Below are 27,671 nucleotides of genomic sequence, written 5' to 3'. Positions count from 1 at the left end.
CTAAAGCCTCATTTACGCTTTGTCACACGATAGTGTCGCTCCTCTAAAATAACTGAGTTCCAAGTGATAATTCCCTAAAAATCTGTTATTTTCAATGAGCGACACCGCCTTGCAACAAAGCATAAACTAGGCTTAGTCTGCTTCCAAATACAATTACAGAGCAACTTCCTCTGCGATTTTAGGAGCAGTCAAGTGATGAATCAAATAGTTACAATGTATGGAAACCAGACTCACAGTCTGATGAATCTCTTTGAAGAGGAAGGTGAGGCAAGGGAGACTCGGCCACATTGAATTTCCTTCACACCACGTTAAGAGGGGATTGGGACTCTTTCTCTGGGGTGGAAATTGCACCTTAGTGCTGAATGAAGCCCAAAGTCTTAATAAGCAGCAGCACAAAGCGGCTGATGGTCACAGCCCACAGTTTGCAGCTCTCATGTTTCAACCCCTCATTCAGGAGTAAAAGTCTAGGAAATTTGACCAGGTGTCAAATGAAAACACCACAAAATGACAAAGGGCCCACCATTGTGACTAACTAACCGCAATGGTCATTGAGTTCTTGTTTTGTTTTGTTTTTTGAGTGCACAAGTTTATCCTTCTATTTATTCCACACCTATAACTATAGCTTAACCTTAAGAGTTACATGGCCGAACCCTGGAGTCCATTCTACAGCAGAATCAACCAAACCAAGCCACTGTATGACAATATGCTGGTTATAATAATTTAGTCTTCGACAAGGTCATGTGCTGCGACAAATAATTCACAACAATGCATGCTGAAAGATCCCAGTGCCCAAACCTTAATGGTTTGGGCACCACAGTGGCCTATAATTGCTCACTGAGAGGCTGCAAGGTTAATAGTGGTCTAGACAGACAATTCAAAGATTTGCCTTGGCAGACGCTCAAGGCTATAAAAGGTTCTTGAGGTGTAAACAAAAATAATTATGTCCATAATTTGACCTCATATTCAATACTGTACGAAGTTGGGACAAAGCCTCGAAAGGTGGTTCCGGGAAATCATTTTATTTCGTCTAAACCAAATGGCCCAAAAGCACATTTTTCATCTGCTCACTCCCAAATCAGGGCTGCAGAAACTGTGATGTCTAAAAATTACGAGGGAACAAATCTTTAAATAAAATGCCACCAACACTATGGCACAACTTATATTAACTGAATGTACTTCTAACAGCCTTGGCAAACAACAATATTACACTTAAAAGGTATTGTGCCACACAACATGTTGAACCATAAAACTCATATGAAAAACTCTTCGCTGACGGTTAGACACTCACTCAAGTGCCCCAAAGTTTGAGGATGTGTCCCCACGCTTGGAGATAGCTGGGTGAGTCTAGCTGGTGGTGGAGCCCTGGAAGCCTTGTTTGCCAGGGTTCTGGGGCCGTCTGACCCTGGTGACATCCAGCACAGTGCTGGGGAAGGGACGGGGCGAGGACCATGCACCTGGACAAAGACACATCCCAGCATCACACGTGTTCATTTTTCAACAAATAGTTACTGAAATAGTCAAATAGTTATTTTGTATAATTAAACCATTCAATCCGGGAACGCATCTGTGTCATTTTAAGATTTATTTGGCTATTAAAAAATAGCAGATATACAAGCTCACTCATAGCGCACATTTTTTTTTGCAAATCTTTGAATATATATATATATATATATATATTTAAAGCGAACATTTTAAAAATATTTTGTTCCAGGGACCTCCAGAAGCAAAGATGTAAGTTACAAATGTTCGCTTAAAAAATATATATTCAAAGATTTGCACAAAATTTCACATTTTTTCAAAAATAGCAGATCTACATGCTCATAGTGCGGCACGAAATGTCACGCTATGAGCTTGTATGACAGATCCGTTCTCGGATTGAATGGGTTAAGATCAGCGTAACTCTGGCCATCTCAGAGTGAGCAGCCTATGTTTATGACATCTGTTAACAAAACATCACTACACAGATTTTCACAACACAATCAGTCCATTACATATTAATCTCTTCCAAGTTCATAACATGTTCATAATAGGTCTATAACCATGCGTGTCTTTTATAAAGAAGTTGTGGCTAAGCAGTTTCTGAAAAGCTTTTGGATCATTTCTTGTGTCCGGGTAGTAGTGATGCGCGGGTTGACCCGTAACCCGCGGGACCCGCGGGTCAACCCGCAGCGCGGGTGAGTCGAGTCAGAATTTCGGAGAAAATTGTGCGGGCTGCGGGTGAGCGGGTCACGCGCTCTCACACGCAAAAAAAATAAAAATAATAACATGCTCTTGTTTTGTCTTTATTCCTAATAAGAATAAGAATACTAACAATAAAACAGTTTGAATACACTTGGGGATTATTTTCTAACCATGATTTTACAGAATTAAAAAAAAAATCGCGGGTCGCGGGGCGGGTTGAGCCGTAGATTTATATATGGGTTCGCGGGGCGGGTTGAGGCGGGTTGGGTTCCGTCGTGGGGCGGGGCGGGTCATGAAAAAACCCGACCCGCGCATCACTACCAGGTAGCTCAGTTGGTTGAGCACTCGCCTTTGGACCACAAGTTTCTGGGTTTGATGCCAATCTCTGTGGTCCAGAGATTCTTTGTTACACCCAGTTGAATACTGCATAATTTGTCAGCAAAACCTGTCAGTTGAGAATGTGTGATCTAAACACACAACCAAAAAGAGTGATTTTAATAACTATCAGTTGTATTCCAATCATCTACAGTGTATCATGTATTTCTCTCGTGTATTTTGTTGTGATTGGAGGGCTGGAGCGGCCAAATGGAACAACAATTTACCACCAGTGAACAGTGCTGGTTTTACAGAATGTTGTGTTCAAAGGAAACAAAACTCACTATTGTCCTGTGTGGTCTCCAGTGCACCTCGTCGCTTCAACAGAATCCTCTCCAGCTCTCCAGCGCTGCCGTTTGTTGACGGAGATTCTGCCTTCGGCTGGGGGGAGGACCCCTTGAAACTCTCCTGTACACAGTTTTCGACAAGAAAACAAACTCAGAGAGACAGTGATGGAAAATAATCAGGCAGTCTGACTATTTGCACTTCACTCGACTTGATTTTCAGAGAAACACCTTCAGAGTTGTTGTATTTTCATCACTACTAAGTTACAGCATGTCACTTTTTCCAGTGTTAACACAATGCATTACATCGTGATGTGTTGTAGGCTTGTAAATCAGCTATTTTAGGCAAATGTTCCTACTGTATTTTCACCAAATGTTGCCTATTATGACATGCCCAGAATACACAAAGTGAGACTGTAACATGTAATAAGACCTTCATCCTTGCAGATGTTGCAATACGTAAAGTCATACAGTGGAACTTTTTCCATTAAACAACATTTTTGTTAGAATCTTTCCCTGGTATATTTTTCACAAAACTTTTTTGACAACTTCTCTGAACATTATTAAACACTGCTTTTATTCATGAGTGTCTGCCCCCGACACTCGTGGCAACGTGGTGTAGGTGCCGGAAATGTATTTTATGTCTGTCTGTTTGTATAAACTGCTGGACCGATGAGCACGAAATTTCTTGTGCACAGTTCCAGTAGGCCAAGAAAGTACATCCAGATTAGGTTTATTTTGAATTATTTAATAATAATAACTTGAATTTATATAACGCTTTTCAAAAGCCCAAGGACGCTTTACATTAACAAAAATAAACAAACTATTTGCCAAAAGCCTGAGTGAAAAAGTTTAAAAGTATTGAACTTTCATTTTATAATGTAAGTGAATGCTTGCTCGATCATTCTGAACTGACTTCATTTCAGCAAAAGGTTACACCTTCAGACACAATAAAGTTGACCTTGAACCTTTGCCACACTGTGGGATATTTCAAAACGTTACACTGACAAAAATACAAACACACATTTGTTAAACACAACTAACAAACATAGTTATAAAACATATTGTTGCAACAGACCGTAAAGTCTCTTTTGTTGAGGCAACAAAACGGGGGCAGCTAGAGAATTATTTATAGTGGGAAAAAAGGTGGCTTGTGGCTGTGAGGACATTTGATTGTGTGAAAGTTCCATTACCATGATTCCTTTAAGTTCCTGAATGGCAGAATTAGAGGGCAGCCTCTCCATCTGATGAAAGGAAAGGAAGACAGAAAAGATGGGTTTGGTAAATAAACAGCATTTTGACACATTATACTTATTTTCCCTCATTTGGCACTTAGAGGCCTTTTATAATGGAGACGAAACACTGTAGACATAGGCACCAGTGTTCTCTTAAAAAAAAAAAAGACTAAATGTATCAACACAGAGTCAGTCATGTCAATTTTCCCATCTTCACATTATTGATAATTACTTCCTACAACAGGCCTAATTCTATCTAATTTTATTGAATTGTCACGGTCGAGACGCACAAAGACTAAAAGATATCTTGGGCATTTATCATGTTTTATCAAAACAGACTACACATAGATAATTGGTAACACTGATGGATTTCTAAGTGCATGAAAACACTGAAAGTGTTTAATTCTGCGGCTACATACTTTCAGATCTGGCATCCGGTGACTCCTACTATGGGACTCCTAATAAAGGGATTATGCCCTTTAAGGTAAAAAAAAAACGAACACAAAACTGTAGGGGTAAAATGTACAAGGCAGTGGTTCTCAACCTTTTCAGGATAAGGGCCCACTTGAAAACCTCAAAAGCGTTCGCGGCCCCACCCATCTGACCAATTAACACGGCTGTTAAGTGGTCAGATGGGTGGGCCGCATGCATTTTCAGTTTATTTTCATGATCAATCAATCGTTTGTGTTCCGGCTTGGATCATTATTATAGTATACTTTATGTTCCTATTTATTGGTATCACAAAGAAAACTCTTTTCCCAAAGGCAGTGGGCGTGACGGAGGAGGATGCAGAGGACCGAGCCAAATGGAAGCGAATGATCCGCTGTGGCAACCCCTGACGGGAGCAGCCGAAAGACAAAGAAGAAGAAGACAAAGAAAACTCTTTTCCCCCAAAGGTTTTAAAGAAAAAAATACTATGACGTTTTAAAAAAATATTTTTAAAAACTTTTTTTGTGATCATCTTATATTATCATTAAAATCGTAGTGTTTCTTTTTTGGGGGCCCACTTGCAGTACCCTCGCGGCCCACAGGTTGAGGACCACTGATGTAAAGAATGAATACCGGTGGTTTGCTCCTACTGGGTGACGACTGGCCCACAGGTCGAAGGTGAACCCCTTTCTTTATCCTCTGCATCATCTCATCCACTGCTTGCTGCCTGACGTCCGGCTCTGATATAGCAAGAGAGAGAGAGAGAGGGAGAGAATAAGAGAGAGAGAGAGAGAACCCACACAAATCAGGCCTTGAACCCATTCAATCCGGGAACGCATCCGTGTCATTTTAGATTTCTTTGGCTACTCAAAAATAGCAGATCTACAAGCTCCTAGTGCGGCACCGAGTGACGCATTATGAGCTTGTAGATCTTCTATTTTTTTCCATCCTGAAAATGTGTGCAAATCTTTGAATATATTCTTTTAAAGCGTTTTTTTTTACTCAAATCTTTGCTTATTTTGAGATGGGGGTCCGCAGCCCATCTGTTTTCTAAATCCTAACAGTATGTTGCTATATCAGTGGTGCTCCAACTTTTTCATGTCACGGACCCCCAAAATTATATGTATTTGGCCAAGGACCCCATCTCAAAATATTTTGTTCCAGGGACCCCCCCAGAAGCAAATATTAGAGTTAAAAATGTTGGCATGAAAAATATGTATATATATTCAAAGATTTGCAAAAATGTTCACGCAATTTTGTTGTTTGTTGCAGATCTACAAGCTCATAGTGCGGCACTCTGTGCCATGCTATGAGCTTGTATATCTGCTATTTTTGAATAGCCAAAGAAATCTAAAGTGACACAGATGCATTCCGCGTCTTAATGGATTAATGGGATCAATACGCATTGCAAACACATTCTTCTGATGCTCCACTGAAAATAAATGGTTAACTGACTTGAAGGCAGTGGCTTTGTGCAAGACTATTTCTAGCACATATTTATGCAAGTTCTGTCGTGGTAAATGTTTATTAATATATAATGAATAGTAATGATAACTTAAAGTGCCCAGTTTTCAGCTGTGTTATAATTACTGTTGAGCGTCGACCAAACAGCAAACCACAGGATTATTATCTAATGAATTTGATCAATTTAATACTAATTAGACAACCTTCATTTAAAAGCTGGAAATGGAAAAGGAAATGTAAGTTCAAGTCCACAAAAGAATGCATGTTTAATTCATTCCACAGGGATAATAAATACAATTAATAAATAAATACTGAGGACAATGGCAGAGCTGTAAATCATCATAGTACCAACAATGACAACTACTGAATGGTAGATAAGAGCATTGGGTGCACCGTGCAATACAATACAAACTTTCATACAAATTCCAACTATACTGTATCCTAACACAGTACAGTGAGGTATGAACTGCACCGCATGGTGAAATTATGACAATGGAATGATAACGTGTTGGAGGTTAAGAGGATAAACAGAATCGTACCTACTGTATGCAACGTTCATTTGTTTTAAGGTGAGAGAAATACAGATATACAATTGATGCACTTATACACATTCCAAATTAACACTGCATTTATCTGGGAGTTAAATGCATTCTTTAAAACAGACTTTATACTGATAGCTAGTCCCATTTAAGAACAAGGATATCCCTGATATTGCAGTTACTGTTTCACATCCAAGCAGGAAGTTTGCTGATTTAGCTAACTCTGAAGGAAGTATCACTACGAGAATAATATTATAATAAAAAACACACATATGAGAATACAATATTTGATACAAATATTACATTTGAGCACATATATGTTTTATGTAACCTTGTCACTTAAATTGTACAAAATTTTACTTATACTGTATACTTGTCATGGGGAAACAAAAGGGGAACATAATATTTGTGCTGTGCTAGTTTTGCACAAGCACAGCACCTCTATTCGAGTGTGATGAGGATAACAACTAGAATGCTGTCAAGTCTTTATTATTGCACTGTGGTCGAACGTTAGCAAGAGAGATATCAAGGGAGATTGAAGTTATTACAGTAACAGATGTTTGTGTATTTTACCTGGTGTCTTGTTTGAGTCTTGGGTCACTAGTGGAATATCAGTACTGATGTCTCTTCTCTTCCGGATCAATGACAAAAGTGAGCTTAAAAGAGTAGTGAAGAATGATGTGAACAGCAGCATGCATAATGAAGACAGATTTAAGGTGGTTTGATCAACTTCAAAACTCTTGTTTAGTGACACAACGGTGGTTCAACTGGTTAGTGCACTGCACACATATATCTCTGCTCTCCGGCAGAAACCAGCTAACTCCAAAATGTTCATTTTTCAGGAAATGACTAAAACAAAACAAAAAGTGGAGTTAGGAGGTTTTGTTCATCATTGATAAGTACAGCTAAATGGACCTCCAAGCTCAGAATGAGGTTGGAGGTCAAAAGGGGGTGGAGCCTGGAGTCAGCAAAACCAGCAAACTAAAGCAGACTTAGCTGGTTTAGCAGAACGTTTGAGGATCCAATGGAGTTAGCTGGTTTTGTCAGAAGCACATTTTAATACTTTCCATTGTTTCAATATTTTTTTAATCAACACACAGACGTAAAGTACGTTCAATAGCACTGACTTATGGGGGAAAAAAATGCAAAAGCGGAAAAATGGAGTTAGCTGGTTTCTGCCGAACAGCAACGACAGGTAATTGCAACGTCCTTGGATCAAGCTTGTAGACCTCTGATACCTGTCCTTCCCCTCCCTCTACACTTACTTTCCTGTCAGTGAACAGGTGTATCCTGCTAGCAATCTGCCTCTGCTTCCTCTCCCCACTGGGCCAGTCCAGAGATGGTTGATATAGAAAGCTCGACCACCCCAATTGGAGCCACTAGAGGCAAAATGGTTCACAAATCCTACAAATGGTCTCAACGGCAGCGGCAGATCTCGCGAACGACCTATGTTTACTGGTGCTAGATCCCACCAGAGTGTGTTGCTGGGACAGAGAAAGGTCGAAAGTGTATTAGTATTATTAGTATTATTAGTTCATGTCTCTGAAAAAAAGCCATTTTAGTATGAAAGTCCTGGGAAGATTGTCTGGCTTGTGATTATTGGGTCCAATATTTAGTTCAGTTATCAAAGGGCTAAAGAAGGATTCAGGAAGCTGTGTTCACGTTCACTTTTCCATTGGAAATAATACTCCAACCTGCTTCCGGTCTCCTAAAAAGGCGGCCACCTACTTTACGCAGTAAGAAGATGGCATGTCTTTCTTTTAGTTTTTTTTGTCTCGGGCCAGTCTGCAGCATAGAGTCAGAACACACAGAAAGGACACCAGGGAGGGTGCGAGGAACGTGGCAGAAAAAGGCAGGGCTGCGACAGGGTGCCCTTAAATGTGTGCTCCACCACTTGCTTTCAACTGCTCTGAACTCGCTTCCATTTCTCACCTCACTGTCCTGTGTAGTAACAATCAGTGGGCAGTGTCTATGTTTCACCTTACCCCAAAGGGCTGGAAGCAGGTGCTGGGGGTGGAGGTGGAGGAGGTGGAGGTGGGGGAGGTGGCGGTGTCTGAGCAGCTGGAGGGTTGGTAGCGACCTGGAGCCTCTTCTGGAGTTCCTCGACTGGCCAATCATAGACATGACACACAAGTGACCCTCAGCAATGTGCACTTAACAGTGGACAGTAACTAAGTGCATTTACTTCAGTACTGTACGTAAGTTAAAAAAAAAAAAAAAAAAAAAACTTTGCTTGAGTATTGTAAGATGTAAATAATACATGTAAAGTGTGTGACACCTGCATGCTGCAAAGTCTGTACAGCTGTTTAATGAATCCAAACTAAAAGAGAATTTGTAAATAAAAAGTAAATCAAATCTATGAAATTATGTAATCAAATCTATTTTAAAGATATTTCTTTTCATAATCACAAGCAATACCAAAACAGTTAGTCATTGGGTTGGATAGCTGTAACTACATATTACCTCTGGGGAGAGAGAGAGAGAGAGAGAGACAGAGACAGAGACAGAGACAGAGACCGAGAGAGAGAGAGAGAGAGAGAGACAGAGAGAGAGAGAGAGAGAGAGATAAATGGCACATCACAATTATGAACGCACTTATTTTTACAGCCCACTACGGAACACACTCAATGTCACCATTGATAAGATGACAGACATCCTTTTATTCACAATGGTGGATATACTCCTGTAGAGAGTTTCGTGGCCATGTGATGAGTTTGGATGAACTGCAGTCATGCCGCTTAGCAGAGGGGAGATGACACTCAGATGACACCTGCGTGCCTGATATAGCTGGTACAATTAACAACAACTGGAGCTTTCCAGCCACGTAATACACACATAGTAAATTACATGGACATAGTGAATTTCACACGCTTGGTCTAGCCAGGCCATGCATTTGGTCATGGGTACGTATACTGATGTGTTTGTATGTGCGCATTCAGTGTGTTATGCGTGCTGTTTTGAGCTATGATTAACAGAGACTGTGGCTCAAAACAGCACACATTATGCACACACACACAAACACAGTCAGTTTTGCCAGACACAGAAGATTCAATCAAATCTCCTCAACAATAGTTGGTCTTAAATTTATTTTCACCTATGATATCGTGCTGATTAGAAGTTTCAGGGCCATAGATTGAGGTGGGACTCAGATCGGTGTGTGTGTGTGTGTGTGTGTGTGTGTGTGTGTGTGTGTGTGTGTGTGTGTGTGTGTGTGAGTGAGAGAGAGAGAAGCAGAATCCAAAGCCACCAAAAGGTTTCCTCCTCCTCACCAGTAAAATGCAGATCCTTGACCTCCACCTCTGCCTTGGAACACCTCTCACCATACTCCTTCTTCTCCTCTTCCAGGAGCTCAAGTTTTCTCCTCAGAGCCGTCAACTCCTTCTGAAGCTCACAGCTATTCAGTCTGTCTTCCATCTGCTTCACCTGGACACACACACACACACACACACACACACACACACACACACACACACACACACACACACACACACACAGTTCAGTGTTTCCTAAACCCCTCTGAACAGAGCTTGTGTTCCTAAAATACTATTTGTTCCCACATTGAACCCAAAAAAAAAAAAAAAAAAACGAGAAGCGGTTAATTTATTAATAAAAAATGGCTCGCTAATAACTTCTTAGTTAATAGTTAAGAAATAATTGATAGTTGCAGACCTACAACCAGCTAACCAATTACAATGCGACAGTCCCTCTGGGTTATGGGATCGAAGAGGCTGACGCGGCCCTCCCTCTGGGTTATGGGATCGAAGAGGCTGACTCGGCCCTCCCTCTGGGTTATTCGATCAAAACAGCCAACAGGGAGCCAACGATAATAAATGCAGAAAAAATGAAACTACAGCTCCAAAACATACGTAAATCTGGGGTTGGCTTTTACCCGTTGGCAAGAATTGAAGGGAAGGATGATGAGGTAGAAAGACACAGAGGTGATCTGTTTTCTGTTGGATTTTACGGGTTGTGTTTACAAGCATCAAGCATACTACTCAGCATGAATTTAAAACTCACCATCTTGCATCAAACGGCTTTGCATCTCTTAGCTGTGCAATGGAGTTAAACAAGTGTGCCATTGAAAATTATTTGCTTTCCTGTTACTTTTTTCCAGCTACCATACTTTCAAGACAAAATAGTTTGGTTGGGAATCATTTCTGAATGATAGCTCTCAATTTTCTGCTAAGTTGCAATGGTTCGCTGCCAGTTGACATAAAGTCATTCATTCGCCAACGGGAGTTCCTTTAACAGTGTTAATTGTTTTATTAAATGGAGCGATGGCTCACTGCCACCAGGAGAGATCAGTGATCCCACTCATGTATAATTATTCTCCATCAGTGCCAGAGGAGGCAGGAGGAAACCAATGTTCCTTTTCTGGCAGGTCACTCCTATTGGTGCCCTGTCACAGCCCCTGATAATATAAAAGACTTTCTTCCACGCTAAATGGCTTGAAAAATTATACTTTTTGCGAGAGAGACAGGGGTGGAACAATCAATCGCAAAATCCTTTTTTCTCATAAGATATTTGAGCTATTTAGCCTTCATAATGAGTTACAAGTGAATCATTTATCATTATTAGGTAGTGGCGCCTATCATACCCATGACCATTCTGGTATATGGTAAAATGGGAGGTTTACTCTGGACACACCTGCTGCTTGTGCTCCAGCCTTTGGCTCTCCAGGTCTTGGGTAAGGCTGGTGACCTCGGCGAGGGCCATCTCCAGGGCCTGGCTGGGCATGGCACTCTGCATCAGGATCTGACTCTCCCTGTTCAGCTTCTTCTGCTCCACTAGCATCTGGATGACACACAAGTATATTGTCATATATATTGCCGCCTTTATAGGAGGCAAATGACATGATACAGAACATCTTCCCGGAAGAAAATAATAGCACATAACCGAAGCTACTGAGAGACATTTAAGTCCAAGAAAACACCTGACAGAAACTGTGAACTACAGAATACAGCTAAAGCAACGAGGAGCCCAAATAGAGCCTGATTTCAGGGACAGTAACACACAGTGGAACACAACCTTATAGGTTAGAAGATGGAGATATACAGTAGATCCTGACTCCTGTGACAGAGGAGGGAACTACAGCTTCAGTACCACAGAGAGTCCTCCAAATACAGCATTGTAAGTCTAATTTATACTTCATCACACAATGTATTGGTTTTCAAAGTGAAACTGGTTTTCAAAGTGAAAATCATCACTGCCACGGCATTGTGTGACAAAGCATAAATTTAAGCTTAACTGATATTTAAGATATGCTGTGTAAAAGACATCTAGTATTGTGACTGCAATACATTGTATTCTGATCCTGATTCTCTCAAAGGACAAGGACAAATACAAATGATGATGAAACTTAGTGATCTGAGCTGTGGAACATTCCTTTTCAGGCATTTATAAGCATTATGTTTTGGAATTAATTTATTGTGACATGCCAATAATATGGTATATGCTTATTTTATATTCAAATAAAAGTTGCATCAATGTTTAATTATAATTCTATAATTCTGTCTTTATCCTGAACAGGTGCATCGGTCAATGCGGTGCTATATCATTATGTAATTATTGGCAGGTGGGCTGATTATGTCATAGCTTTGAAACAGAATTAGTGTTTGGTGCCTAAGCTGTAATGATGAGACATCATGTTCTGTGGAGTATGACTGCAAACAAAGCAGCATATTAATCTCAGTAAATAGTGATACATCAAATATCCCTTCAAAATTGGTAAGCTTGTTATCAGTAAGAAGTAAAAGAGAGAGAGAGAGAAAGACAGACAGACAGACAGACAGACAGAGATATGTGGTTGAGAGAACTTACTTCTCGGGCGAAGTTCTCTGCCTTTGTCCTCAGGTCTCTCTCCAGGTCCAAGTTGTCCAGTAACGTCTCATACTCTTCCACGGCAAACTGAGATACTAGACAGAGTGATATCTCAAGTTTCACGATCACAATTTTACCTCCACCTTTTCATAATTCATTCGATATTCTGTACCTTTTGACCTCCCCAGCAGGGATAGAGCAAATTAAACCTTCATTTTAATCTTGAGCTCTATCGTTAATTTAAGCATAGGTTGAGATTGACCAGCTAAGAGCACCAAAAAAAAAGAAATAAGACGAGATAGAAAAGAAACACAACTAATGTACTAACAACTAATATTATAACATATTTTTCTGAAAAACAGCCGATCACATTCAGCACATTCATTCGCAAGAGAGGATGCCACATTTACTTCTTACTGCTTAATTCTTAAACAAGCTGTTGAACTTCAATCCCAAGAATGCAACAGAAACAGTTTAAAAGCCCCGCTAACTGGCCGTAGAGGCCATGCTGCTCCTTACACCCAACTTGACCAAAATAGTTTGAACAGGCAAACATAACCTGCGCTCTCACTAGTACGGCTGCAATTTGCCTATTAGATTATAAGATTATCTTGAGTGCAAAGTTTATATTTTTGGCCAATGTGTGGTGCAACAGGAAAGGTCATGGGGTCACTCAAATGGTTAGCGTTCATCATCTGGGGAGCATAAATATACTCAAGTTTCACGGTAATCCACCTATTATATTTAGAGATCTGCGTTCAATTGGAAATCCAGCTAGTAGTTTTCGAGATATCATGTTTGGGACCAAAGTGTTGGACCGACTGGCCGTCCCACCAATCGCCTGACCAAAGGACATTGCCATCCTTACAGTCCCTCTGCATAACTGATCATATCTGTTGCTTTAGGATGAGCCAACACTCAGACCTAGAAGTAGACGTAGAAGAAGGACTGACACTGACCTCTGTTGTATTTTCCCAGGAGTTTCTTTTGTTGCACCGTCTCAGCAATGAGAACAGTATGATCATGTTTCTCTTTCAGCAGCTGCAGACATGGGAGGGGGAAAAGTGGAAACTTAAATTAGCACCAACTAACACCGTCTTACAAAATGGAGACAATAAATGTGAAAACTAAAGCCTAATTTACACTGTGTAAAAGCCCCATTACACACTGAGGAGCATCTGATCAAAATGATAGATTCCAAAAGTCTGTTTATACTCACATTTTCTCTGGTGTCCTTCAGCTGGTCTCTTATTGCCACAAGATCAATGACTGCTTGTTTTTTCTCTTCCAGTGTCAACTCCAATTTATTACGCAGCTCTGAGGCAAAAACATTTACCAGCTGTTAAGTATCCTACCGTCTTTTATAATAACCTGTTCATCTACAATATTGGCTCCACGGGCTGATTGTCAACATCTTGAAACTTAATAATTCAATAATAAGTAAATAATATCAAGGAAATTGATAACCTAGTACTGTATTTACCAAACATGTACAAAGAACAGTGCTGATCTAGTATGCGTTTTGTCATTATTAGGTGATGATTAAAAAGTTATGATGATTCACATGTACAAGACTGGTGATCCTAGAACAGCACTGTTTGACCTGATGAAAAAGCACCCAGAAGTCTACATTAGCTTAACTTAAAGACATGGCATCATCATGTTCCTCATTGATCTGAATGTGAAATTAATTGTGACGATGACAGATTCTAAAACAGAAACAGAACATGTATTTTCAAGTTGTACGTATCGTAATGCAAATACATTTGTGGTTGTTAATATGATCTATTATCCTGAGTGCTAGTTTAATATTTGTGGTTGGAGGATGCAGTACCTTCTTATGGCATGGCACCAAAGGGGCGATATGATGACGTCCTCCATCCTATCCTATCCTATATTAAAATTGGCTAATGGGGGGGCGGGCCGGTTGGCGGGCCGGTTGGCTGTGGCGGACCACGTCATCACGCTCATGTCACTATAACTCAGCCATAACCATATAAGGAGTTCCCAATGCAGCTACTCCCAAATATGGAGTGTGTTGTCTAAACGTAATGTGTCGTCAAGACATCAGGCGCAAAAGGGGGTATGCAAATGTATGGGCATATACTGATGACATCAAGGATCTCTTTATATATGGGCATAAAAGGGACAAGGACTGACAGATACAGAGATCTCCATATATGGGCAAATCAGTCGGATTGGCGGTGCGACGGACGTAGGTGTGAGGGCCCCATAGCGGCCCGAACCTCTAGTACTATAAAATCTCTGATGTCAGATTTACGACCTCAGAGATTCTCTAGTATATAGAGAATAGATACCTACAGTAATAACTTGCTCTCATAGCAACAGATTGCACAGGGAAGCCATGTCGTTATTTGACCCCGTCTTGTTGCCATAGGAAAACAGAAGGTAAAGTATTGATGTACTTGAGACCACCTTGTACAGTACCTGAGATGGTGGCTTGGCACTGGGTTGAGATGCAGACCTTGCTTGCTTCCTGTACATCTAAACCCCCTTCATCCTCCTCCTCATCCAGGCTGATCTCCGCAATGGTTTCTGGGCCCAGGTGGGAGAGCATCAACATACTCTTCCTCTTTAGAGAGCGATTCTGGCGGTTCAACTGGATAGGGGAATTAGACGTTATGGCAATATGAGGGGCAATGGTTTTAGGGCGGTCATAGCTGAATGGTTAGATTCAGGTTCGATTCCAGACCTCAGCAATGTGTCGAAGTGTCCCTAAGCAAGACACTTAACGCATAACTGCTTCCCCCATGCTCCTCTGTGGGCAGCACTCAGCTGGGTATCCAAAAGATAAAAATGGAAAGCCCAGACATGATCAGAATCAGAATAATAATTAGAGAATTTGCTTTGGTGAGTTGGTATTTTTACCCCATTACACCCCGTCTATATCAGCTGTCATACAGTATATAAACTGCCATTAACCACAACTGGTTAAAGGCAGACATGTGTGTACTATTTAGTGGCAAAAATGTTGATCTGGACCTCATGTTCCCATCTTTTCCAAACATAGTGTTGTCGCTTATCAAACTGTAATCAAATGTTTCTGTGAAGTACAGAGTGCTGACAATCTTGTACTCTATATGCAAAACAAGGATGTGAGGTCTACCATTGAATCAGAATCATTGCATTGGCAAAGTAGCTGTAAGCTTGTACCAAAACTAACTTGAATTTTTTTAATTACAAAAATGTAGAGCAAGCAAGCCAGACTTAAACAATAATATGTTTTGGTTTGATTTTGTGTTTGAAAATGAAAGCAGTCCAACAGCCACTTGCAATGTCTGCAATGTGATTGTTTTGACAGGCGCCAAATAGGAGACAAACAGGAGACATGTGTGTTTACATCATACATAAACAATGATGTACACAACGTTTAAAATATAAACACAAAGATATATATATAATAACATATTATGGATTGATAGATACTGTACCTGAGTTACACAAATTAAATAAAAAACTGGATGTGAAATAACTGTGTTACTTGAGATAAATCTAAAATCCATGGCAGGGCCCTTTTACAAGTATTATGGCAAAACAGCTAAAATAACACTACAGTACATGTAGCATAAAGGCAGCTATTATTAATAGCACAGCAGCACAACCACAACAATAACACTGAATTCTGCACAGCTTTACTCAAGAGGATAGCTACACTTACCATACTTTTATTCTAGATTAAATAGTGCTGTCACAGAAATGGCATCAGAATATGCATCTGTATAGCCTCACAAGGCCATTCACTATTAAGCCAGATGAAAGGAAAATAAGATAGCGGAGCGACAGACAGACCAGATGAGATGCAGCTCTGATCTGCTCGTTCCTTCGAGCCTTCAATCAGCCGTAGTGGCAGGAAGCATCCAAGAGCAATAATAAGGTGTGAAATAACAGACATCTTAATACATCAGCATGAGGACGGGAAGAAAAGGGCACAATATCTCTCCTTTTAGATGTAATCACAGTTTTTGATGGGATGCGTATATTTGCATGTGGCATTTTGGTGCAGCACTTTTCCCTCTGGTATTTGTACGTGGCATTTTCCTTTAAACTTCAATGCAATTTGATCAGTTCTATACGTATATCAAGCATCCATAAAAGTTCTACCATCATGGTGGCCGTATGTGTCAATTAGGAATACCATCACTAAGTAAAATACTAATGAAGCATATGGGATGGAGATGGATGCCAATTATGCGTATTTCTTGTCATCTGAAGGAGGGAGAGTGCCAGGAGAAGGATAAAAAATGAAGGCGGCCTGATAAAAAAGCATTTATTAATGGCATCCCGGTGGGAGCAGATTGCAGCAATTCCATCTTTTGACGATGCCCTTCAGAGTGCATCTTTTTCTGAAATGCAATCAACAACACATAACATGGGAATCACACTCTTTTGATAATAAGCTACAACTGATGAGAGACGTACGTAAAAAATTACATGCTCATAATCAAGGCTGGCGTAGCATCAGGCTAGCACTCTCCGGAGGTCACTATTACAAAGTCACGGCCTCTCGTCTCCCCTTTGATCAGACACAGACATCAACACAAAAATGTCAAGCATCAGTGCTGCTTTCTGATTTGACTGGTTCCAAATTGGTGGCTCACTCTATCATTACTTTTTTATTCAAAATGTGGAGGGTTAAGGAATCACATTGAACTTTCTCTCTCTTATGCCTTGAGAACAGTTGGCAGACAAAATTACAGTACATGCACAAAAGGAAATGAATACAAAGTCAATTTTGCCCGTCTTCCTCTTGCAAACACTCCCTAATTTCTTTTGGGGGGGGAGCTGATTTAAATGTAAATTAATCATAAATCAAAGCTGAAACTTTCAGCCTAAGCATATTGAATACATGAAATGCAACTGCCAAGACATTATGCCTAAATCAAGTTCCCACCCTGCCCTTAACGACAGTATATGGACGGATTACTGGTCAACTATTTTAATTTTTAGTATGTAATACTGGCTACCTGCAAAGTACATGTTAAACAATACAGTCAACAGCATCCATACCTGCAAGGTTAGGTTAGATTATTTTGGTCCTTTTTAGACAAACAAGTATAGTACAGTACATATCAGTAAAGCACCTTAAAATGGTCCGAAAAGGTGTAGGCTGAAGCTAAAGCATTACTGCCAAATCAAAACAGGATCTGCTGCAATTCTGCCGCAAAGTGGCAATACTATTTGTGCTACAGCCGTTGGACGGGTGGTGGTTATAGACAGTTAAAGTGAACAGTTATAGACACAGACACAGTTTCTCAAAACAATAGCTTATCAATGATGAACAGAGGAAGAAAACAGCCTGCTGGGCAGACACAAACTAAAAGCTGATAAGAGAGCAGTCACTTAACCACTTTTCCCCTGGCCTAAATTGGATATGTCATTTATAGGCATAAAAACATTCAGAAATAGCAGATCTACAAGCTCACAAGCTCACATTTGTTGTGAGTTTGAAGAATGGCCATTTTCGCTCCACGACACCATTGTATGATGAAGCACAAAACAAGGCTTAAGTGGTTAAACGGCAGTGCAGCAAGCTTTTAGACGGCAAAAAAAGGACAAAAGAAAAAAAAGATTCAACACTTTACTGTCAGTGCTGCAATGGAGTGTAAAGCGTTGTAGCCGTGCCTCTTTGCAGTTGCTTTTCATTAGACATACACGGTAAAATCCAGAGTGTGAAGGGTCGAATTGTACACTCTCAGAGTTAAATGAACTCTGTGGGTTTTACTGCGTAGTCCACTATTACTTTTATCCTCAACAAAGCCATAGGAAATTCGAAAACTTTGACCAAAAAAATGTCTTGCCAATGTTCACATCAATGCTTTTCAAAATGGCATCATTTACCATTATGAATTCACTCTTCACAAGCACTTTGGTTTATTTCCAAACCTAGACCTCTGGGTCTTTTGTGTATCATGGCAAAGAATAGTAAATATCACAACAAAATTCCATTTGAAAGCAATTTTGACAATTCATTGTATTACTGGAAAGAGTTTTACTTTTGTTCTGCTGATGTTAGTCCAGTTTTGTTTAGAAGCTATCCATAAAATGATGTCTATACAGTGGAGCAATTTTCATTATTTATCCAGTTTTGTCAGGAATCCATATTTTAAAAACTTCCGCTTGTATTTGCGGCTCTTTATAAATGCCTGTGGCCTGTATTAACCACTTTGTGTTTCTCATTTTACTTGTGGGGTGTCAGGTGTGGTACTTTAGATGTTTCAATTTTTTTACTTTCCATGTTTTAGCGACAAAAGCGAATAAAGAAAGTGCTCCTCGGAGCACAGGTCTCCGCCAGGTCAGGTAGGTTATTGTGGGCCAGCAATATTCGGAATTCAGTCATTATAGAGATCTGTAGAAGTTGAGAGATTTATGTTGATGAAGTTATTTCACAGACAAAATATGTTGATTTGTGGGAGTGTAGTGTAGATAGTTTTGTGTTTGAGTTAATTGTATTATTATTAATGTGAAGTGGCTTGTTATTGGCCTCCTGTTGGCACTATAAAAGGCCAATGTGAAAAGGGTGGCATTTCTTCCTTGGCCTTTCACGCAATCGGATGCTGCACTCATGATTTGAGGAATTTTGTTCAAAGCGAGCCACTCCTGCAAACTTTAGATGCCAATCTAATCTTAGTTAATCAGGCATGGAATAAAAAACATTGGACAGATCCGTCTTGATCACATGACTATAGAGATAATGTGTACCGATCTGCGTGATGTTTGGACAAAATCTGTAGGAGTAATATCCAAAAATGTGTTTTGCAAAAATCGGCCTCCTGGTTGTGCTATAACAGCCCGATGTGAAAGATTTGGGGCAGAGGTTCTGCTCTGGCATCCAGGGAGTGTGTGTGCACAGTTTCACGTCGATTGGGCCAACGGTGCCGGAGATTAGCTGTACACAGAGACAGACACACACACACACACACACACACACACACACACACACACACACAAACACACACACGCACGCACGGACGGACGGACGGACAGACAGACGAAAACATTGTGTAGGCCACGCCTTCGGCCTGGTGGAGGCAATAACAATAATAAAAATACATCTTCCAATTTGGTAATCATGATCTATTGCGTTTTGACTTGGATCATTATTTATTCAAAATTGGGATGGGATGATTAGCTTAAAGATTAGATTAGGATGAGATAATGGAGGATCCAGTAGAAAATGAGGAGAACTGGAAGAAAGAAGCGGGCCTGGTGCAGAAAATAATATGAAGTAGTAGAAGAACAAAATACGAAAGACGGAGGAAAACAAAAGGAGACTGAGATCTCAAAGTACCAAACAGGAAGTAGAAGGGGGAGTAATAAGGCGGCGGACTCAAAGGACAGCTAGAAAGACAGCAGTCCCCCCGCCCTCCCCCCGAGCCTCCTGTCCCCCAGACGCTGGTGCTGCCAGGTGGACTCACAGGGCTTTTGTCCAAAAATTGAATGAGAAATGATTACAGTGATGAGTCCAGCACCAGTGGGCCGCAAAATCACTATGTGCCAGGCTCCCTCGCTCTCAATCAAACTCACATTTTAGTAAGGACTCTAAAAACCATGTTCTGGATCAAAAGAATCAAAAGCAATTTTAGACAGAGAAACACACACACAAAGAAAAAAAAGAAAAAAGAAAAGATGGGAAAAGTAGCAGAATTGAGGGCGACTTACAAAAACTGTTTGTGTTGACATGACAATCATGTGCACAAAGTGGCCCAGGGCGCCATCAATTTGAGACTCATACGAAAAAACATGTTGATTTATTCAATGTGCACATTTTTCTCAGTGCGAGTGCTAAGTACCCAGTGGGTTAGATTAAATCCTAAGCACACATTGTATTGCAAGATGGGAACCTCACCTTGGAGGCCAGGGCTTCGACGCTTTGTCTGCATGTTCTCTCAATCTCTAGGTTCTCTTGAATGGTGTTGACCTCTTCAATGACCATGCGAGAAACTAGGAAGGGGGGAGAGAGAGAGAGAGAGATCTAAAGTCCATTTTATTTATATTTATATATATAATTTGTGTAATGGAAAACACGTTATTTCTGCCATGACACTTTTTGGCTGAAGCATAAATTAGGCTTTAACCTTACCATTAATGTGCACAAATTATAACTTAATAACACAGTTGATAAAAATGTTGAAGCAGAGCATGAGTTGTTGGATAACTGTTATTTATTAGCTTTGGCTGTGTCATCTTTACATTGAAGTTAGTATGGGACAAAACGGTCCACAATACCTGGTGTTTGCACTTATGGAACATCATAGAAGCCACTACATCTGACAGTAAGCCTACAGTGTGTACTTTTTGGGGAACAAACTCAATTATTGCCAGTCTCTGTTGACACGGCCCTGTACGCGAAATATAAAAAAGCGGGTCATGTCAACACAAGGTTATTCTCAAAACTGCCATTCAAACAGATGAAGAAATCCAAAAAATCGAATTAGGACTTCCAAGTGAGGGGCGCATAACTTTGATGTTTCATTTCACCAAGCGGTTAATTGCGATAAGAAAGCCACAACACTTGACATTGAAACATGTTTCTTCTGTATATGGTATTCACCATTTGAGTAGCCTTCACACAAATGTTGTTACCGATGTTGTTCAGGGATTTTATTAAGCACCCCGACCCCCACTCCCCCAGCCCCACCTCCACCTCCTCCAGCAGCATCAATCAGGGCAAATCTGTTCGGCGTAAAGGCTGAATACATATTGGACAAAACTGTAAAGCATCAGGGCCATAAATAAGTGTTTTGGAGCATTCGAGACCTTTTGATCCTGTTATAATGGAGCAATTGAGGTTACACTTGACCCAACGTGAAAGGCAGTAACTTCCCTCAAGAATGTATTGTTTGTTACACAAGCATTAATAAATATAGGGTTGTTGTGTCCACCACAGAGAAGCCTTCAGTGCCACAAAGCCATGAGAGTTGCGACAGCTGCAAAATCACTTAAATCACTTTAGATCTTCCAAGGATTTGGCTGAAAGTATGGCTGAGAGTACATCGTGCTCAGTATATTGTCGGTTTCACAGTCGATTAGCAGCAGCAGTCTGTCAAAGGCTCATTGCAGTCTGATCTACTGTGAATTTCTACTGCTGGAGTTGGTCATTTACAGTGCACTCACCTGGACCTAATTGTGAGCAACGATATTTTATTCTGCGTACACAAAAGTGGCAGGATTAGTTTGAATATATTTTCATGTGCTACTTCCAAGGTGGTGTGAAAAATGTTTTTGTTAGGATTAAAAATCTGAAAACTCAATGCTCTAACCGTTGATATTATATTAATCTGTAATAACACCTCAGCACAATGAGGATGCACTTCTTGCCACTTAACTAATAAACATTGTGGTCGAGCGGGGGAGAAATTAGGCATTAATGCTGTTACTTTGGGCAATTCCTTCCCCCCAGTGACACCTAATTAAAACTTGATGAACGCCTGTGCAGGGCGATATCTGAATTCCTCTGGCACCCTTTCCACAGCAGTCATTGAATAGCACTTAGCTGCCAGTTTCAACGCGACCTTGTCTATGTTCCTCCCCTCTCACACACGCAATAATGCTGTGGCCACACTCAACAACCAGCAAAAGGATGCCTTGAACTAAATGACATGTTAATTGTAATTATTGGTAGCCATGGTAAATAAACAGTGGTGGATGTAGGAAAGTGTATGAACGTCAGATGACGGGGACTCTGACATGTCAAAATTGGCTGTCTTAATTGTGAGTTTTGGCCTCCCCATCATCATCACCACATCTTTTTTTACCCCCCCCCCCCCTTTTTTTGCGGGCCTCTTTTTTTCATCGTCCTCTCAAGAAAGACAGTGATTACCCCCCATGTTGACGCGCTACATAATGGTATCAGCGGCGCCAACTGTGTAGTGAATTAAATTGTATCTGCAGCCGCTTCGAAGCCTTGATGAGGGGGGCAGATGCCTTTGTGGTGTTATCATTATAACACAATGGTCATGTTGTCATCAACCTTGCCATCGCCAATTGAAAAGACATGATTGTGTGTTGGGCGGCTTTTTCTCCCTTCCTCCCACAAACCCCCCCTCCCGCCACACAGCCCCTCTGCCCGCTTCGTTGTGAATAGCAGCAATTTTCTAAGAGCTATGAAATCACGTAATAGGTCCTAATATGCAGCTGCTTGGCATAGTGAGGCAGCCTCTATTAACGTGGAAGTCAAACACAATATTTGTTTTGGCTGGAGAATCGCTGAATATATGAGGCACAGGCCAGATTTATTCATATGAAAATCTGCACAACTGCCATGATTACAAAGACAAACTATTTGCTCCATCTTTTGACATGTGGAACCAACCCCCCCATCACCATTTATATTCACCCTGTGCTTAAGTGGTCATAGCAATGCATTCAACCTTTAAGAAAAATCATTTTGCAAAATGAAATAGGAGGCCAAAACGTTTGAGACATATTTGTAGTGTGGGTAAACACGATGATGATGAAAGTACAGTACCAGCAGTATCTCTGAATGCTATCCTTTGTGGCATAGACACAACTGATTGGGTTTGTACTGAAAGAGCCAATGAGTACGCTCTTACGAGGGATGTCAACACGTGCTGTAATTAAAAAATGCAGTTTGAAAAGTAGATTCAAACTTGTCACATGTTGTGTTGAAAATGACAAATTGATAATGATCAAAAATTGTCTTCTCATTGCTTGGAAAGGTCTGATTACTGGCCTAGTTTGATTATTCACGTGGGCCAGCAAACACAGCAATAGAATCCTAGTCATGATTCAAATAGCTAAATGAATTACTAAACTGACTTTCAATGAAAATGTAATGTTCTTGCTTTTAAAACTGTTTTCCTTAACAAGTAAACAGACTCTCAAGCATTACCACAGTTCACTTCATGCCACACCAGGACGTAACGGTAAGCACAGCAAAATAATGTATAATAAAATGAGCAGTCTAACTGAGTCCTTGCTTTTAAGGTTAATAAAGTTTAATATAAAGCGCAGCACTACAGTAACCCACCAGGGCAAAGGTTAGCACACAGTTTGAACTGAGACATCATTGTGCAGGGAGGAACAATAAAGTTCCTTACAAAACACTGTGGAAAAGGGGAAGCCAGCAATTACATGGCATTTATTGTGAAGGACAAGATAGCAATGGGCTCCTGTGACAATGTGCAGGCCACAGGGAGGTCGGACAGAGATGGCCGCGTGTACAAATGTCAGCTAACATTTAAACATGACTGCAGATTCTGCCTTAACCCTGGTGTCTCTATATTGGCATATCGTCATTACAGGCAAAACTTCTCAAAAATAGCCTAGGCCTACATGGTTAAACCATACATACATAAATAGCGCGATGCGACGAGTTGTGTGCTTGAAGATCGGCAACTTTCTTCGTACAACGGTGTCAGGCTTAAATGCTTCAACCTAATCTAAGCGATGATGTTAAGCCGGCGGATGACCTCACCTCGCTGGAAGTCACTCAACTTCTTGATGGCTTGGTCTCGCTCCACTTGCATGCGTTCACACTGAAGGCGACGGTGGGAGACACAGAGGAAACAGTCTTTAAACAGTACAGTCAAATACTGTAAATGTAACTCTAAAAGGTCTTTACACACTGGGAGCGTGACGAAAAAATTATACAAAAATGTGTCTGCAAATATTTCACATCAAACGTATTAATTCGGTGATACCTCTTTCATACAGGTTGACGATTTTATTCGCCGAAAAATATTCACTTTATTGTCTTGTTATATTCACGTTCTGTGTGAATGTACTCATGACACAACAGGCATGAGCAGTTTGAATTAATATGAATTAATCACACTGTCACACAAATAAATGTTAAAATGTAAACGACTGACCCAAATGGACCCATACACAGTCACACACAGTACAATCCTCAGTGTTAAAGGAGTAGTTCACCCAAAAAATGACTTATTTTCTATCACTTACACACCCCATGAAGCCTTGAATTCATGGATTTTTATTTTTTTTGTCGCATTCCTGAGCCAATAATTTGATGACTGGGTCATCGGTTAATAGGACTCTTTGAGTCTCCTACCGGAGACTCCGCCGGTCATCAAATTATTGGCTTAGGAACGCGACAAAAACAAAAGAATCTCCATTCATTTAAGGCTTCATGGGGTGTAAGTGATAGAAAATTAGTATTTTTTTGGGGTGAACTACTCCTTTAAGTCTGAGAGTATAAAAATTGACCCAAATGGACACCCTCAGAGTTGAATGAATACTGAAGATTTGACAGTGTACAGAATATCCATAGTACACTATACATTACCTCCCTAAGAATCTTTTTTAATTCACCCAAACGTTCATCTGTAAACTTGATCCATCTCCCTACACTCCCATTGGGAAATGTTGACCCATGGGCACTGACTGGTTGACAATGTCGATAAAGTTATTTGAAGCAGATGGCGCACCAGATTGGACGCTAGATGTGCCACCATCTTTATTGTAGTTTGTTCAGACATCGTATTACATACAGTTATCTCTGTTGGGAGGGATAGACAAAACTCTGGGATTGTAGCTTTAACACTCATATAGTCAATGTTTCACTAAGCAAGCTGGAAACACTGATTCTATTCAACTGTATGGAACATTATGTGTGTGCAACCAACTCATTCAACTGTCTAATCTATAACGGTTCCTATTGTCTACACTTCACACTGTAGGCGTGCACTTTTGTGTGATTTTTTTCTTGTACTAATAGCAAGAACAGGACAATATATGAACCTAGGCAGGGTTAACAGTAGATGTTAATGTTCAGTTTTAACACTAACCTCCATCGTTGCTCTTTCATGTTCTCTCTGTAGGCCCTCGTACTCCTGAACAGCTGTGGAGAGCAAAGGATGCCATTCAGCCATCTTCAGTAGTAAATCATACGAGAGCCAAATACATTTTGAACACCACACATCATCCACCTAAAGGGCAAGATCCAAAAAGTGGGAATTCCTCCAGCATGTGATTAATACTCATCCAGTGACTAACATGCCTCATAATGTATGACTAATATGTTGGAACATAAAATAATAATACAAATAAAAATAATAACCACTAGTCATTATGTGGGTAAAACTACATTGACCAGGGGGAGTATTAGCAAATTGGCTACAGCACCCAAATTACTATTAAATGAAGATGGTAAACAAACACAACAAACAGACACCATGAGAACAAGGAAGGTTTTTTCCCCCTAACATTACAAAGAACGTTTAAGAAGAATATGGCATTACCTTAAAGGGATAGTTCAGCCTCAAAATATATGTTTTTCTATCGATTAGTCACCCCGTGGAGACTTGAATTCATGGATATTTTTTTGTTTTTGTCACATTCCTAAGCCAATAATTTGATGACCAGCGGACCGGTAAGCAGCGGTTCCGGTAGGAGACACAGAGACTCTTTGTGTCTCCGGTCATCAAATTATTGGGTTAGGGTGTGCCGCGCTATGAGCTTGTAGATCTGCTATTTTTGAAAAATCTTGAAAATGTGTGCATATCTTGGCATATATTTTTTAAAGCGAACATTTTTTTACTCAAATCTTTGCTTCTGGGGGTCCCTGGCACAAAACATTTTCAGATGGGGGTCCGTGGCCAAATGTATATGAATTTAGGGGTCCTTGGCATGAAAAGGGTTGAAAACCACTGCCCTATTGAAACCCCTCCCATGGCACAGTGACAGTTCTCCAGACAGTGAATCCCACATTAAAGCTTACCCAAGCGTACTCAAGTCATACTGTAATGGTGTTGGGCTATTTATTCATACCTGTAGGCCAGGTGAGGTGGCTCTGACCTATAGCTACTCCCCCTGAGGTACTGTGGCTTAATAAAACACAAAAAGGTAGGCCTACTGATAACATTTCGACTAATCGTTTATTTAATACCCTTTTAAGGGCGGATTTAGTCCTTTCACTCAGTGGTGTAAAGTAACTTAAGTACATATACTCAAGTACTGTACTTAATTAAGTACACTTTTGAGGAATTCTGACTTTACTGGATCACTTCCAATACTTTTACTTCTACTCCTCTACAGGCAAATATTGTACTTTTTACTACACTAATTTGAAAACTTTAGTTAGTAGTTACTTTGAAGATTTGTATTATTAATAAACTTCAGCCCTATGCATACTCACTCAGGCTATTTGAAAATAGACGATCTACAAGCTTGAATGTTTCAAAGCAATGCTTTGTGAGCTTATAGATCTGCTATTTTCAAAGCATTTCTATACATTTGGAAACTCACTAAAATGAGTACTTTTACTTTCAGTACTTAAGTATATTTTAATGCGAATACTTTTGTACATTTACCCAAGTAGGCCTACATTTTGAATACCGGACTTTTATTTGTATTGGTACTTTTACTTAAGTACGAAATGTGAGTACTTCCTCCACTCACGCAAAACATTGTCATAGACGCGGCAGCTGACACATGTTTCAGAGCGCACATACATGTTGGCTACACACTGTAACAACACAATAGTGTGTTGTATAGCAGTGGTTTTCAACCCTTTTCCTGCCAAGGACCCCTAAATTGATATACATTTGAACACGGACCCCCACCTGAAAATGTTTTGTGCCAGGTACCCCCAGAAGCAAAGATTTGAGTTAAAAATGTTCGCTTTAAAAAAATATATGCAAAGATATGCACACATTTAAGATTTTTCAAAAATAGCAGATCTATCGCTATGAGCTTGTATATCTGCTATTTTTGAATAGCCAAAGCTAAGTGGTTAAAAGGATTTTTGACACTGTTAACTAATTTCGCTGGGGACCCCCTGGTAACCCCCCCCAAAGGACCACTGGTGGTCTCCAGACCACTGGTTGAGAACCACTGCTGTATTGTATAGAATTCCGACGGACCACATGGGCCTATAGGTCGACATTCTTTTGCTTTTATGGAAGTCGCAGCCTTTGTGAGTGAAGAATGAAGCTTTGCCTGGCATGTCCACTCTCAGGTGGACTTTGCCCTTGAACACAAAGCCCTTCCGAACTGGACAATTTTACGAACAAAAGCACAGTTCGTTGACGTCACCGTTCAGGTTTCCAAGACGTTCCGTAGATGACACAATAATAAATTGCGAGTTGTCTGATTAAATTATTATTACGATTCTTCTGAACAGCACTTTTAAAAAAAAGGTGAGTTATAAACTGTGCGGAGGTGAGGAGACACCGCTGTAATAGTCAATGGAAAGCTTTTTAAATAACACTTTTTTTTTTGGGTCAATAATTTATTGTCCCACTCGATCTTACCTTGGTTCGAGAGGCCTGCAATTAGATGGATTTTCTGCAACTCTTCTGCCGCCATTATACGATCACATCTGCAACTCTCACTTTGAT

The 27,671-nt window shown here is 40.3% G+C and overlaps 1 protein-coding gene across 1 annotated transcript; it reads right to left on the bottom strand.

Annotated features, from left to right (window-relative positions):
- Positions 1-1,303: 1,303 nt before the first annotated feature.
- shtn1 (shootin 1) lies at positions 1,304-27,671 on the bottom strand. Its single transcript, XM_084075733.1, has 16 exons — positions 27,585-27,671; positions 25,119-25,171; positions 23,786-23,846; positions 20,195-20,289; positions 14,776-14,947; positions 13,547-13,644; positions 13,287-13,368; positions 12,328-12,422; positions 11,155-11,301; positions 9,777-9,930; positions 8,493-8,613; positions 7,081-7,163; positions 5,138-5,244; positions 4,034-4,084; positions 2,841-2,964; positions 1,304-1,454 (listed from the first exon to the last, which is right to left on the bottom strand). The coding sequence occupies exons 1-16, from the start codon at positions 27,637-27,639 to the stop codon at positions 1,345-1,347; spliced, it is 1,608 nt and encodes a 535-aa protein (XP_083931859.1). The 5' UTR covers positions 27,640-27,671; the 3' UTR covers positions 1,304-1,344.

The sequence above is a fragment of the Gymnoscopelus microlampas genome, assembly GCF_963454915.1.
Source record: "Gymnoscopelus microlampas genome assembly, chromosome: 13".
Lineage (NCBI taxonomy): Eukaryota > Metazoa > Chordata > Actinopteri > Myctophiformes > Myctophidae > Gymnoscopelus > Gymnoscopelus microlampas.
The sequence above is the reverse complement of the archived record's forward strand: the minus strand, read 5'-3'. Positions and strand labels throughout refer to the sequence as shown.